Source organism: Crinia signifera, chromosome 19 (genome assembly GCF_055691185.1).
Source record: "Crinia signifera chromosome 19, ASM5569118v1, whole genome shotgun sequence".
In the NCBI taxonomy this organism is placed as follows: Eukaryota; Metazoa; Chordata; class Amphibia; order Anura; family Myobatrachidae; genus Crinia; species Crinia signifera.
In genome coordinates, this window is record NC_139226.1 from 116,572,980 (window position 1) to 116,589,443 (window position 16,464).

At 44.2% G+C, this 16,464-nt stretch overlaps 1 protein-coding gene across 1 annotated transcript in view; it reads left to right on the forward strand.

The window, feature by feature from the left end:
- PPP2R1B (protein phosphatase 2 scaffold subunit Abeta) overlaps positions 1-10,165 on the forward strand; it is a 36,732-nt gene extending 26,567 nt beyond the window's left edge. The window contains exons 9-15 of the mRNA XM_083163222.1: positions 1,036-1,170; positions 1,932-2,105; positions 2,689-2,749; positions 4,082-4,236; positions 4,948-5,090; positions 6,826-6,917; positions 8,784-10,165. Of these exons, the coding sequence (XP_083019348.1) occupies positions 1,036-1,170; positions 1,932-2,105; positions 2,689-2,749; positions 4,082-4,236; positions 4,948-5,090; positions 6,826-6,917; positions 8,784-8,800 (777 nt within the window). The 3' untranslated portion in view covers positions 8,801-10,165. The remainder of the gene's footprint in view (positions 1-1,035; positions 1,171-1,931; positions 2,106-2,688; positions 2,750-4,081; positions 4,237-4,947; positions 5,091-6,825; positions 6,918-8,783) is intronic.
- Positions 10,166-16,464: the final 6,299 nt, after the last annotated feature.

The window sequence follows — 16,464 nt, forward strand, 5'->3', positions numbered from 1 at the left end:
CTCTGCACATGTTACATCTGCCCCACCTGCAAGTGCACACATGGTTTTGCCCATTTTCCAAACAAATCTGTACTGCGATCCGATCTGAATAAAGGCTCCTGTGTCCATGTCGACATTCGGGACAAGAAAGTTAAAGACCCATGTCCACAATTTGATGGTCGACCTAATGCTTGTGTCGACCTTAGCCATGTCCACCTATTCCATGTGTGGACCTTAGCCATGTCCACCTCCAGCGGTCGGTCCAATGTATGTCAGCCTCATAGACCCATACCCAGTGATACAATTAAGATTAAACCTATGGCTGCACGGCGGGGCCAAGTCTGCGGCCCAGCACACGTGGCTGTATATGTGCTGTGATAGTCTTTATTCGTGATCTACAGATACACCTATTTTCTACTTGGACGAATACCTTTTAGCCTTTATTGTTTGATAAGTTTATTGTATCCATTATATTGGAAATGGAGAAAATGTCTTGCTTTAAATTAAACCCCCCTTTTTATTTTGCTTTTCTGAAATTCTGCCTTACATAAGATTTATATGGAAAGTCTGATGTGCAGATTAGCTCTGCAGCGTAAGATGCACTTCTAGGCACAAAATGAAAGATAATAGAATCATTTCATATATTAACAAAGTAATTGTGGCATAAAAAAAATCAAAACACTTATTCCAGATAAACAGAGTATCAGTCATGGGCATCTCGTGTTGCTAAGCAACAGGATGTCTCCAAAATATTGTTTACAATCCTTCAGCATAATATCCCCTTTTAACACTGATTGGCAGCGTATTTCATATTCGAACAGGCTGAAACCCTTCAGTAATAGGCGGTGGTTTGCGGGAGCAGTTCTGCAATCTTGCCAGAAGTAATCCTGTTAAAGCCATTCTTGAAGCTCGATAGAACTGGTTAAAAGTAGCAGTTTTCTATATTCGTAGACTGTTTCCTGTAGGTGTAACAGGCCCTGTTGGCTGTTATCCCATTTACACCTGTATAATTACTATACACTGATATCATTCTCATTCTCGGTTTTATTCTATTAGGAACTGGTGTCCGACACAAATCAGCATGTGAAATCTGCACTGGCATCTGTAATCATGGGATTATCCACAATTCTAGGCAAAGATAATACAATTGAGCACCTCCTACCTCTCTTCCTCGCTCAACTGAAAGATGAGGTAATGTATCCGCTTTGATGTGGGCAGAGAGATTATTTTTTTGTTTTGCTGCAACATCTTCCTGCTTCCAAGCACAATTTTGGGCCTCTGGCTCTGTGGGGCCATGCTTAAAATGCATACGATCTGCTTACGACCCCAAGCCATCCCGACTGCAGCACATATGATCAGTGGCGCGACCTCTCGACCCGCAGGACGGTTCCTCATGTTGTGCACACTATGTGCAAACAATCCATTAGAATCCTGCATTCGGGCTTGGAATCATTCTGCTGTATGGTCAGATTTAAACTAGTAGGCTTGCCATTCTCTCCCACCCCTCCAGTTAGTGATGGACTTCAGTCCTCCATTGCTGAGATTCTGTCTGAGGCGGTGGGCCAGATGTATCGAGCTTCAAAAAGTGATGCAGTGGAGAGTGATAAACAACCAGCTAATCAGCTCTTACCTGTCATTTTTCAAACCCAGCCTGTAACATGACATGTAGGAGCTGGTTGGTTGTCACTCTCCATTTCTTCACTTTTTGAAGCTGGATACGTCTGGCTGTAAATATCTACACCAGATAACAGGAGGGACTCCCCCACTTAACTATGTGGGACTAGATTCAATTAAAACAAAAATACATATATATGACCGGGTGGATTCCAGATGCAGACCCTGTAGGAGTTGCGACTGCGATGCTTCCGGTTGGTTATCCTGGTCAGTGTATCGTTTGCTTTTCCTAAACAACAATTGCTCAGTTCAATTAATATGTAACCACTTTCTCACAGTGCCCAGAGGTCCGGCTGAATATAATATCTAACTTGGACTGTGTAAATGAAGTGATTGGAATACGTCAGCTCTCCCAGTCTCTCTTACCAGCCATCGTGGAGCTGGCGGAAGATACAAAATGGAGAGTGAGGCTTGCAATCATAGAGTACATGCCCTTGCTCGCTGGTCAGCTGGTAAGTCTTCCTGGTACTTATCTGGTACACGCCCCAAAAATGCCTCTGGTTTTGTTCTAGTACAGGTCGGGTCTCCCTTATCCGTGTATTACAAAAAACAAAATATTCCAAAAACTGTGTTACTTCAGAATCTCCCGCCCCTTTTTCCATACTTGCCGATGTCCGCGGCGACCTCCGGGATCCACTTCAGCAACCTCTCCGGTCCCTGGGGTGCATTGCATGAGCATGCCAGTGATGTCATCGGCACACACTCGCACATTTCACCCCTGGGACCGGAGATGCTGCTGAAGAGGATACCAAATGCAGATGTGGACATCAGGGGACCAGGTAAGTATTAGAGAAAAAAATTATATATTCCAAAATCCGAAAATCCCCTATCCAAAATGCTCGTGTTCCCGAGCATTTCAGTGTGCGTTATAAATTAAGTTCAGTTACATAATATTGCTCACTAGAATGTTTTTTTTTGTTTTTCTGTTTAAATGAGGTTTGTAAAATACATTTGTACAAATATTTTGTGATTACATATTGTAGCTCGCGGCTGTGTTATGTCTTCATTTATCGTTCATTTTCCTATCTTTAATAGGGTGTGGAGTTTTTTGATGAAAAGCTGAATTCTTTGTGCATGGCTTGGCTTGTTGACCATGGTAAGTGTCCCCAATGTGCCAGGATAATGATATTATGTGGCTGCTTAATAACTGCAATTCTCCAATCATAATGAGGCTTAGCGGGAACTGCAGTTGACACCGTTGTTGGCTTGGGTTTCGCATTACCGCATTGATTTTGGCAGTTCTCAACGTGAACAGTGAATGGCTTCAATAGGGTTTGCTTACCCACTGTAATGGCTCCATAATGTTATATTGAATTATTTAACCTTATTAAGGAACAGTTTCCACATCCGTTTCATCAAACCTATGAATGGTGTAGTGCAATATGGCGTGTCTCTGTGCTTGGTGTGGATTTAAGTCGGCCGCCTTAACGCTTCCGCTTTTCACTCAATGAACATGATGGTGGGACTGACTTTAAGAATTTTTTGTACAGTCTTACACCAATCTTAAGCTGCGTGCAGCCAGGCTATCCGACTGGCACAGTGTCCTGTGTCAGCAAATGCATACACACATGGTGATGCAGGGGGCGACAGAGAGACACAGGATGCTTTCGCAGATCTACAGCTGGGGCCGACCAGGTAACAAGGACAGGGGCATGCACATCAGGCATGCACACTGCTCCATATGCTCCGATGTTAACGATATGTTGTTCTGATCTGCCAGAGTGGATATCATATTGCTTAGTGTGTACCCAGCTTTAGGCAACCCGTACACTTATATATGCTAGACATAACATTTCAAACTTTAATTGTTAAGACGACTTGGCCGAGCTGCGATTTTATTGGTGTCACCGGACCTGGCCACCTACAAGAACGGACTGATCATATGCTGCCTGATGTATCCCACACCGTCACACAGTGTTACTTACTTCACTGGTCCGTTTGTGTTGGATTTTTTTTTATGTGTAATGTGCTTGTGTGATCAAGGCGTCGGCGTGCATATATATACACTATTAGTAAGGTATTTGGCCAATGAGATCACACCATAAACCTTTATATAATTAATATATAACCCCCCCCCCCCCCCCCCCTCAAAGAGTGCACTTGTTGGGCCGCCTTCCGGTTTATGGTTTACCAATTTTATAGTAGAGGCCATTGCCAATGTTTCCTCCACAATGCCGTTTCTTTGTAAGCGGGCGGAGCTTACTCTTGTTATGAAAGGGAATAAAACGCACTAGGGAATTATTTAAAATTGTTCTTGTGCTCCCACTTGTTACAGAGTAGAGTCAGGGACCCGGGACTTTGTTCAGATCTAGTGTGAAAGGGATAGAACATAGCCTGGTTCTGCATAATATCAGGGGGGGGTGAGCAATTGTAGAAACAGCTTATGCCAGAAGACCTATTTAAACCCTTTTCCTGCCCTTTGTTTCAGTTTATGCCATCCGCGAAGCAGCAACCAACAATCTAATGAAGCTGGTGGAAAAGTTTGGTGCAGAGTGGGCACAGAATACTATAGTCCCAAAAGTCCTAGCCATGGCAAATGATCCCAACTACCTGCACCGGATGACAACCCTGTTCTGTGTTAATGTACGTATGCTCAGAGGATACCCCTAGACCACTTGCTTAGAAGGAAGGAAATAAGCACATAGACACGAAGGGCCTGATTCAGAGGTGCATGCAGTGGCACAAGCGGATGCATCCTGCTCTGAGATGCACGTTGTAATCGGTCTGCAAAATTGCAGCTGCCATAGAGCTGGTGCAAGCTTTGAAGCTCCAACGAATGGGGTAACGATGGTGCGCTGTGGTATGCACAAAGATAGAATAGATTTGGTATTGCCCCCGATGGGGTAACGATGGTATGCCATGGTATGCACAGAGATGGAATAGCACTAAGATTTGGTATTGTCCGTTATGGGGTAACGATGGTGTGCCGTGGTATGCACGGAGATAGAATAGCGCTAAGATTTGGTTATGCCCCCGATAGGGTAACGATGGTATGCCGTGGTATGCACGGAGATGGAATAGCACTAAGATTTTGTATTGCCCCCGATGGGGTAACGATGGTATGCCGTGGTATGTACGGAGATGGAAGATCAGTAGGTTAGTCACATAAACACGTGTATATGCCGGTAAAGCGCAGATGTCAGGTGTGTGCACCTCTCAATGAGGCCCAAACTGACAGTTAGTAAATACATAATAGCTGTTTGTAGGACATGTATGTACGGTTTCCTTGGCTCTGTACATAACATGTATTGCAGAGGCATGTACTTCACAGGCTCATTATATTGTACCCTGCAGGCTCTGTCTGAGGCATGTGGAAAGGATATCACCACCAAGCTGATGCTGCCCATTGTACTGAAGATGGCAGCTGACCAGGTGGCTAATGTACGTTTCAACGTGGCCAAATCGCTGCAAAGAATAGGACCAGTCCTGGATAGCAAGTAGGTATTTCCTCATCTGTGTGTGCGTGTAATCTGTGTCCAATATGAATGTTGCCTGAGCGCTTAGAAACCCATGCCTGTTATACATTATATAGCATTGCAGAAGCTCGCAGTATAAATGCATAGATCAGGGGCTGCAAGCAGAAGGTCTTGTTGAGGCTTTTCAGTGGTTAGTATTTTGATTACTTGGTATTGCAATGAGCACCACCTATCACACACCTGTATTCTGCACCTCCACTTGCTGCATTTATAGTGTTCATTCTAGCACCCACCATCTTTGAAAACCCATGCAGTTCCTGTCCCCTGCCTGGGGTGTCGCTGTCTGCTGTGCTGTTTCTAGCACAGGTCTGGTTTGCATATTAGTGCTGATACACAGACCACACTGTGCTAGAAACACCACAGCAGACAGCGACACCCCAGGCAGGGAAGAGGAACTGCATGGGTTTTCAAAGATGGCGAGTGCTGGAATGATCACTAGCATTTATACTAACTGACAATTGGAGACTATAGAAATCTGTTCCAGGTGGAGAGTACTCAAGTTGAACCAGCCATCCTTACATCCGGTTCATGCCAGCGGGCATTCCCCATCATTTGGAGATAATGATTTTTAATCCCAATTGGCCATGTAATGTAGTGTTCCCGCTAGGCTGTTTTAGCGGGGCGCTGCGCCCTGGCCGATTATTATTTTTATTTTTTTTAAAGGTTAAAATGCGCCCTGCCCCTCTGGCAGTGCCCCGCTAAAACAGCCTGCCGCCGCCTCTTATGGTGATACCGGGGAAGCCCTGCGCCGGAGTATATAGCGGTGCCCGTTGCAGTGGAGAACCTTCGGTGTGGCCGGGCCCGCCCCCTTCATTGACTACAACGGCCGGGCCGCCCCTTTTCTTAACGGCTGCAGGGCCCTCCCCTTTTCGGCACGGCGTGGCCCGGCCACGCCCCTTTCGTGACGTCTGTGGCCTGGGACCGCCCAGAACAGTAACGTCGGCGGGCCCGGTCCGCCCCCTGCCCGCCCCTGTTCCTAGAAGGAACACTATAATGGTGCGGTAATATGCACATATACCAAATATATTAGTTTTGCCTTGAAAGCTTTGAACACTGTACCCTCACAGAGCTATCCTCCCACTGAGGCAGCTTTGGGGAGTCCTGTGGTTCCAGCGTCCCACAGTTGGATATATGAGATTTTTTTGCCTTTTAATGCCAGAATCTATGGGGTTGGCATAGGTCTCCCATCCCAACAGGCTCTGTCCTCGTCTTGGTTATAGTCGTTTTTTTCTGTGGAAGGATTTTCTGCCAACAATAGAAGACAGACTAATAGCCAAATGGATCTGATCGGCCATTCAGCAGGTGTATTCTGCTGCTCGGAGGCCACGGATGGGTTTGGCGTTTCCCTACGGCGGTAATGTCTACCAGATGGATGAAGTACAAAACAGAATCTTAAGCACTTACAGTTAAATCCATTTCTCTGCGTCCATCTGGGGGACACTGCTCCCTCTCATTACTCTCGTGTGCCTATTATCTTGTTTACACCCTGCACTTGCGGACGTAACACAATGCAGCAAGGGTTAAAAGGGGTGTTTTATGGGTGAGTGATTATTACACTACCCTGGCACACTGTACTATATGTAAGAATGTTTATCTTGCTGAATATTTTTAATTGCAACTGAGTTTATGATCTGATTTTATTTTATATACAATTCTATGCTATAATTCAGAACACATTCCAATTAATCTATTGCAGCACATTACAGACAGATGTGAAACCTGTGCTGCAGAAGCTGGGCCAAGATGAGGATATGGATGTGAAATATTTTGCGCAGGAAGCAATGACTGGTAGGTTCTGTGCCTCTGCACCAGGCTGATGTAGGTGTAGGGCACAGCTACTGTACTGTAAGATTTCCAGAACTGAGGGGTGAATTTATGAAGCTTGGAGAAGTGTTATCTATCCCCATAAAGAACGTTATGAGCAAGGTGATAATGGTTCAGCCAATCAGCTCTTACCTGTCAATTTACATATTGTAGCTGATTGGCTGAACCATTATCACCTTGCTCATAACGTTCTTTATGGGGATAGATAACACTTCTCCAAGCTTCATAAATTCACCCCTGAACCACTGGAACAATCATGGAGGCGCTTTGGAAAATATTGAAGAATTCGGACACCTCGATTTTAATATTTTAGGGCATATAAATCAGTGGTTCCCAAACAGTGTGCCCTGGGACACTTGCAGGAGTGCCCCGGATCGATGGTCCATGACTAATTTTAAATCCTTTCTCGTTAATGTAACGGATAAAAACCGGTGCTGGTGGCTGCTATCATACAGTATGTTGACAAACAGAAGGAAATATTGTCCCTCACCAAATAATTGAACTTAGATGGGAATTTTATTTGGCTTTTAATTTTTCATAAACTATATGCACATTAATGATCTCATTAATGTTGCGAGCTTCCACAGGTCGTTAATATGTTCAGCGCGGGGCCACGTGATGTCCCTGCTCCACGAGGGGTGGAATTGTTCTGTCCTAGAGAACACTTTTGGGCATCTACTGTATGTTATGTACATGTTCGCAGACAATAGGGCAGATGTATGAAGCCTTATCAAGAGATAAATGCAAGGGTAATAAGGAGAGATAAACAGCCAGACAATCAGCTCCCAACTGCCATGTTACAGGCTGTGTTTGAAAAAAGTCAGTAAGGAGCTGATTGGCTGGACGTTTATCTCTCCTTATCACCCTTGCATTTATCTCTTGTTAAGGTTTAATACATCTGCCCCATTAGCTGCTAAGCGGCCGCATCATTTGTAAGAGGGGCCTCCCTCCACAGTTGTGGTAAAGTCCCGTCCTTATCTGTAGCAATAAATTAGAGATTATATCCAGGGAAGCAGAAGGATGACTTTGGATGTTGAGTGGGTTGTGCGGATAATGATCCCCACTTGTCCTTTGCAGTAAAGGGGATATTCCATGCACGTTAGAAGATACATAACATTAAGAATGCAGTCACCTCAGTGGAGGAAGGAAACTGCTTTGCAGAGAAAAAAGTTCCAGCCATTTTTGGTATTGTAGCCCACCAATGAATGAAGTATTTTTTACTAAGGGAGGTATTCAGTCCCCGCCGCTATTGCCGACAGGGGAAAGAGCGGCAGGCGCCTATTCAGTGCTGTCGTTTCCAACCGCATTCAAGACAGTTTGACAGAACAGATCGGACTTTAAAACCAGCCTAATTCGTTTTGCCGAAAACTACCGTGGATTGTTCGCTGCCGGATCTCGACAATCCATGTCCGTTTTCATAGACATGCCCCCTTTTTGCCACTCGATATGCGGAATATTGAATTGCGCCTGCCAATTAAACTGGTGAGCTGGGCAAAAACGGGGCAGGATTCTGACTGTCGGAACTTTCAGACAGTCCGGAATTCAAGATTGAATACCCCCAAGTGTGTTTTCAGTTATGGTCCAGGTTAAACAAAAACGTTAAAGCACCGGTCTGTGTACAGAAATCCGTAATTCTGGGACAAGAGTTGGCCACAAGGAGGTGGGGGGCTGGTGCCATTGCTAGTGTTTTTACAGCATTGCAACAGCAACCCGCCTTCACTTGCATAAGGGGTGAGTTACTTGAGTTGGCCAATTTACTAGAAAGCCATAGATACTGTAAATGTATATATGATTCTTGAGCAACTACTAAATCTCTCTCCTTCTTTGCAGTCCTTGCCTTGGCGTAAGAAGAATATGCAGAAAACCACTTTCCCCCATTGTTTGTTCAGTATGTAGTAGAACGATTGTTTTGAGCCCTTTGCGGAACAACCTTTCAAGACCTCACGGAACATATGGCAACTACTGTTGGAAGACCACATTCCCTGCACATGTGCCTCTTCTGAAAGACTTGGAGTGTTTTTTTTTTTTTAAACTTTATTTATGCATTTCTAGTCATGTGTTGTTTTTTTTGTTTGTTCTTTTTCAGTTCAAAGGGAGCCTTGTTACTGGTGGTGGTCAATGCTTTGTGTTGGTGTTATTTTGGTGACAACCTAAATAATGGGATAGCCACAGACACAATTGCTAGGTTGGTTCAATTATTAAACTGATTTAATGAAATATCTATCAGGAGCTTAGTAGTCTGATCATCTGACACGCATGGTCACTGTATTGTCATGTATGTGCTGGATAGAGACCATGGTGGAAAATGTCCTGTAAAACCCGATTGGCTGTATGTGTACAACGGTGTCTGCTGTGGTCCAGAACCCCCATACTTGCAACTACACACTTGCTGGCCATTCACCTATGCATTGGGTATGGGGGCGTCCTTTTTAGGAGTAGGCTGATTGGGATTCTGTGTGTAATGCTTGCCTGGCACTGTGTATACATGGAACCTTTCATTTCTGATGTAAAACCACTGGAGAAGTCGGACAGTGGAATTTTTTTTTTTTTCTTTTTAGATGGGGCATTGAATTCTTAAGAGCAGAAAATGCAGTAAGTGTACCCGAAAGGCATTATCTGCATAGTACATATGACTTCACGTGCAGTAAGGGAACACTGATGTAGGCTTTATTCTCTCTGCGTGTTATCTTTATCCTTTTTAAGTCTGCAGGAAAGGTCCACCCAGCATCACCTGAAATCCCCCCCCCCCCCCTCCCTCTCTCCTCCTCCTCCTTTCCCCTTGCTGCTGGTGCTGTAATGAATTTGTAACACTGCGAAGGTCAGTACTTTGCATGCCTGGTATGATCAGGGGCAGTGCTCTCCTTCTGACAAGCAACCTTTGTCAGGTCTATTTAATGTGATGCCTCCTTGAGGGAGAACTTGGCATTCCATCCTATTTTTTTTATTTTCCCTAAGTTTGTTAGCTGGTCTGCTTTGCACCCCCGATGCCTGTGCAAAGGTTCTCTTATTTTAAGATAATCCTTCTCTGCAAACCGTGTGCACCCAAATCACCCCCCCCCCCCCCCCCCCGCGAGAAAGCCTTTTATTAAAGTGCAAAACTAACTGAAGTCCTCTTACCATGGGACATTCCTTCAAGGTTAACTCGATAACGGCTGTAGAAATAGTGTCATGTAAGTGCTTGATTAAAAGGAAATAAACATTATTAAATTGGATTTATGCTTCCGTGTGTCTTTATGGTTTTGGTGCATTTTATTTTCGCTTTAACTTGTTTTTATGTTTCAAGGTAACTTTATCTTTCTTCAAACTTGTTAATAATATGATGATCTCAGAATACAGGTGGCAGTTAGCGGACACATGGAATGCCATTATACGTAGTATGAAAAATCAGGGGACAGCATTAATGTAGATAGAATGTGTTCTACCTTCATAACCTGGCTTGCACCGGTCTCCTTTACCAGCAACACACATGGTTGTCAGCATGTGTGGGGCTGGGCTATGCTGTGCTCCCCACATATTAACCAGGGCTGGGCTGGTTTGTGCAGCAGACGGCTAAGTGAGCTTGGACTGATTTATATAGTATTGATTACAGAACTGGAACGGATGAGGGCATTAAGCACATATGCTGGGAGTCAATGCCAGTTCATAGCTAGTTGGTATTGCTACGATTTCTAGTAGAAAGTAAAACCCGGACCATAATATTAATATCTCTGAGCAGTATATCTGCCATCCAATCTAGAAATGTTTTTTAATGGAAATAAAGCAGTATTTGATTTATTAACAACTTCCGCAGCACTGTACAGAGTATAGTTGAACAGTCACATCTGTCCCTGCCCCAGTGGAGCTTACAATCTATATTGGATCTAGGGGGTTGGTGTGTAATTGCGCTGCTGACAATTTATTTATAAAAATTAATACTCATATTGCGAGACAATTGTGCAGATAAATGAATGGAGGACACACTGCTTGTATGGTACAAATGTTTATATGCTAAAAAGTATAAAAAAGCTCACAGTATACAATACATGAACAAATTACACATATATGAAAATAAGCAAAAATAAAGAAATAAAAAAAAAAAAAAATATATACAATAAAAATTATTATAATAGGCTGTAGGAATATATACCATATAATAGGGAATTAAAAATTGGACTGGACGTGTAGTTTGGGAGCTCCGCTTTTAGAATATGCTTCAAATAAATTTAGAGCAACATCTGTAGATATCCATAGGTTTTTGTTAATAGTTGATTAGTGGGTTAATGTCCAAAGATAGTTATTGTTAGTAATGTGGAGAATTACAGGTACGTCCCTATTCTGATGACGTGAACGCGTTTCGTCTCCTGAATCACCTGGAGACTCTCAAGACGGATAATTACTGTCAGTCCGGATTCTTATTTATAGGCTAAAGCCTGGGTTTATTAGTCCAATAATTCCATTTGCCCAATTAATCAAATAAAAATATAAATAAACTTATAAAGAATAACGAATATATATATATATATATCTGAAGCTTATGATAGTATATTATATATTATTCGTTATTCTTTATAAGTTTATTTATATTTTTATTTGATTAATTGGGCAAATGGAATTATTGGACTAATAAACCCAGGCTTTAGCCTATAAATAAGAATCCGGACTGACAGTAATTATCCGTCTTGAGAGTCTCCAGGTGATTCAGGAGACGAAACGCGTTGACGTCATCAGAATAGGGACGTACCTGTAATTCTCCACATTACTAACAATAACTATCTTTGGACATTAACCCACTAATCAACTATTAACAAAAACCTATGGATATCTACAGATGTTGCTCTAAATTTATTTGAAGCATATTCTAAAAGCGGAGCTCCCAAACTACACGTCCAGTCCAATTTTTAATTCCCTATTATATGGTATATATTCCTACAGCCTATTATAATAATTTTTATTGTATATATTTTTTTTTTTTTTTATTTCTTTATTTTTGCTTATTTTCATATATGTGTAATTTGTTCATGTATTGTATACTGTGAGCTTTTTTATACTTTTTAGCATATAAACATTTGTACCATACAAGCAGTGTGTCCTCCATTCATTTATCTGCACAATTGTCTCGCAATATAAGTATTCATTTTTATAAATAAATTGTCAGCAGCGCAATTACACACCAACCCCCTAGATCCATTTTTTGCTACTCTTTGTTGTGGGTTGAGGCAATCCCACAGGTGTCGTATGCAGCAGCTGACAATTATTTAATTGAACACCATGGTGTGGTCTTATTAACCCTATATAGAGCGCCGGGGACCTTGCAAAACTGTGATTTGGCTGTGTAGCCACTCTCAGCGAGTAAGGAACCTTTTGTATTTCTTACAATCTATATTCCCTACCACATTGACACGCGCGCACACACAAACAATCATTGTAGGGTTAATTGGTTGGTTGGGAGCCACTAAGCCTACTATATATATTTTTGGATTGTGGGAGGAAACAAACTCTGCACAGTAATGCTGTGTACACACGGGGGAGATAGGGGCTATAATCGCTGGGAATATGGTCGCAGGTGACCATATTGCCAGTGATTGGGAGTGTGCCCCGGCGATTAATCGCCGGGTGCGCGCTCCCGTTTTCTGCCCCATTGTAATCGCTGGTCGCAGGAGCTTGCTCCTGCGACCAGCTAATTACCTCTGCGGCACCCCCAGCAGAGGTTCGTTTTCAACAGCGACCATCTCTGGTCGCTTGTTGAAAAGGAGACACTGAGCAATATATTGCTAGCAATATATCTCCCCCCAATATATCTCCCCCTGTGTGTACGCACCTTTAAGGTGTGTATAAACGGGGGAGATATATTGCTCAGTTTCTCCTTTTCTTCAGCGACCAGAGATGGTCGCTGATGAAAGGGAACCTCTGCCGGCGGGACTTAACGGGGCTCAAAACGGGAGTGTGCACCTGGCGATTTATTGCCGGGGCACACTCCCATCACTGGCAATATGGTCGCCAGCAACTATATATTCCCAGCGATTTCAGCAAAATACTTGAAACCCCTGTACACAATAGATGACCTGCACCGTGACGGATATCGTCAGCAGGTGTATAATGTTGTGCATAAACGCTGGCCGATATGGTCACCTGACCTCGCCCAAGGCTGCTGAACATGCAGGTCATTGGCTACATAGTGAAAATTGACCTGCATACTTTGAAGACCGGGGCGGAGGAGGACAATTTTTTGGGGGAGCATGGACAGTGTCACAAAGCAATGGCTGATGTCGTCATGTGGCTTTAAACCAGTGGTTGCCAACCCGTCGCTCGCGGCAGTGATCGGGGTAGCTCGACCACTCTGTCACCGCCCGCCCCTCCATTATCCGCCGCCTGCCCCTGCTTCCCTTTTTCCCTGAGGGGAGGAGAGAGCATTGCGCTTCTCTCCTACCCTTCCCTGTGCGTCCCAGGTCCCTGTGACTGCGGCGTCCGCCAACCAGAAGCCGGCCCGCGACCTTTGATTGGCAGACGGCGCAGTCACAAGGAAGTGAGGGGAAGGAGAGATGCCTGCTGCGCTGTGCTCTCCTCCCCTGAAAGGGAAGCAGCACGCCGACACAGGAGGACACTGCCGGACACAGACAGTGCCAGCAGCACCACAGGGGGCACCGGATGGCCGAATAGTTCTCTCCCCGCCGGCAGCAGCAACAATGGTAAGTGCTGCTGGGGAACACCTGACACTGTGGGGGCATACTTATTGGCACTGTGGGGGCATACTTGCTGGCACTTTGGGGCATTGTTGGCACTGTGGGGGCATAACCGGCACTGTGGGGGCATTATTGGCACCATGGGGTCATACCTGGCAATGTGAGGGTATTCCTGTTTCTGTCACTGGGGGGGCATACCTGGCACCGTGGGAGCATATGTATATCTGGCACTGCACTATTGGGGGCATATGTGTATCACACCCCCATTTTCCATGGCCGCACCCCATGTGGCTACAGCTCTTAGAGAGCTGACCATGCCCCCATAGCGGAAAAAATGGGGGATGTAGCCTCGCAGGAGTTCCACGGTAGTAGCTGAACCTTCTAATTTTTGGCAGATGACTTCTCCTCTGCCTCCAGTGTTGGGAGGTATGTTTTGGAGCATTGCAGTGTGTGGCATAATTTGTCAGGGGCATTACAGTTTGTGGCATGTGTAAAGGGCATTTTTTGGGATATTATGCAGATTTTTAAATTTTTTTTACTTTAGTAGCTCTTCGGGCAGTTTATTTTGTCGCAAGTAGCTCCCGACCCAAAAAAGGTTTGAGACCACTGCTTTAAACAATATATCGCTATATTGTTCAGTGTGCCCAACCAACCGACATACAGTATCACGCAGTCAGCCATGATCCCCTGATCATCTATGCAGCATAGCAAGAACACTCCGACCATCACCCTTAATCTGAACCTGGACCCTACTGACCAAACACTAATACCCTAACTGAACAAAAATCATGACTGTGTACCTTGACAGAGATTGTTCACATTAACTTAAAATACCATCCTCCATAAAAGCCAGGTGTACGCCGGGCACCTGCTTAGGTGTATGCAAAGGAGTGATCCCCCCCCCCCCAGTGATGCTGATGGATCATGGAGACTCCTCCCAAGTTGATCATAGGCGGAGCATAAATCTTCCAAGGACGTTCACCCTTCTGAGTTTCTTGTTTCATGACTTGTTGGATTGGAGGAACTTGTGTCTTATGTGTTTACGACAGTGCCCATTGTAAACCTGGGTAGGTATAGATGCCCACTCCACAGACCAAAGTTGTGAACTTTATGAAAGTTAAATAAAATTGTACTGTCTTTATGCCCGCTACGGTGTGTTGTGTTTTTCTTTCTTATGGTTAAGCTGTTGATTATTAAAAAATTATACTTAAACGTATACAGTGATTTCCAGTATATATGCAAGGTGGACTGATTTAGTGAATCCTACGTTTCCATTCAGTACAGCAGTGTTTCCAGTTCTGGACCCCTAACTGTACATGTTTTTCATGTCTCCTAGTTGGTACAAAGGACTGGAGTTTGGAAATGCCGCAGTACAGAGTGGACAAAAATCAAGATTTTATACTTCTTATTGTTATTTTCTTTAAACCTCTTACAATAGCAAAATGTTCAGTATTTTCTCCATGTCACCAAAACCTTTGTAATAGCAAAAAGCCAGTGACATGCTGAACTGTGAGTGCTTTATCACTTGTAAGTGTGGAAATGTCATAGCAACCAGAACAACGTGGCGCTGCCTATTAGTGGCTACTGGCTAGGCTTCCTCTTCTCACTGTTCACCTAGTAGAGATATGAGTAGTTGTTGAGACACTTCACAGATAATAAAGGCCCATGCACACTAGACGATATTGGTCACAATGTAGTTCAGAAAGGGCTTTCTGCACGATATTGTGACCAATATCGTCCAGTTTGTACGCTGTGCATCGTTAACAATGCATGCCCCTGAGCATTGTTATTGGCATGAATGACCCCCTTCCCTTAAATAGGGAGAGCATCGCAATTGCTTCCCAGTGCAGCAGGCGTGGTAGGGAGATTACCAGGGTAATTGTGGTGCCATGAGGAGGGGTGGTATTAGTTGGCACCGCCCCCTCCCTGTAGACCCATGAATTGCAGCCTATGTTGTGTTTGTAGAGGCAGGACCAAATGTCAGGAGAATCCGTCCGGCCCCAGAAGTGTCCTGCAGCTCCTCCTGTCCAGGCTTCTCACAAAGAGGAGACACAAAGTCAGCAAGTGTTCTGTATTTGTTGTTCACCTGTTAGAAATATTTATGGCTGCAATAACTGAATACATTGATAATAAGGTGTGTCTCCATGCTTTTGGTCATGTAGTTTTTGCAGGGATGCCGAGAGGGGTGGGGGGCCACAGGGGCCAGTGTCCACTATATACGTACCTTGGACATGCCAAATGTTTTGGTAAGTTCAACCTTTAATACCGTGTGTATGTCTGTGCGTGTCATCAATGCATTTCTATCATCCTTCTGTGTCACTACCTGCCATGGAAACCAAAGTTACAATTATACAAACCTCCGGCAACATAGCTGGAGGTTTAAAGGCCACCAGACAACAGTGCACACGATCCCTCCCAGCACCTGCTCACAGCATTGTCACTTGTTTCAGGTGTACTCCTCGCAGTGCGGAAACAAAGTGCTCATTGTCTTAGTACAATAGTGCTATGTGCAAGATGGCAAGCCAAGGAACAAGGTCACCTTTATCTACATCTGTAGATCAGCACGGTCTTCTGTCAAGCTGAATGAGAAATACAATGCTATACAGGATTATTCTGCAGGAAAAGATGTGCGTATCATTGTTTCCACCTAAGTGAAAGTACTCTGTGTAATTGAACATTCCCTCAGAATCATTCGTGTGACAATCATCATCTTGGAATACAGTTATGGGGCCTACACACCGGGCCATATAGGGGCATTTTCAAAGCGATCTCACTAGATCGGTAACATGACCTAGGGCACTTTTACTGTATGGTGAATAACATGACCTAGGGCCCTATTACTCTATGGTGAA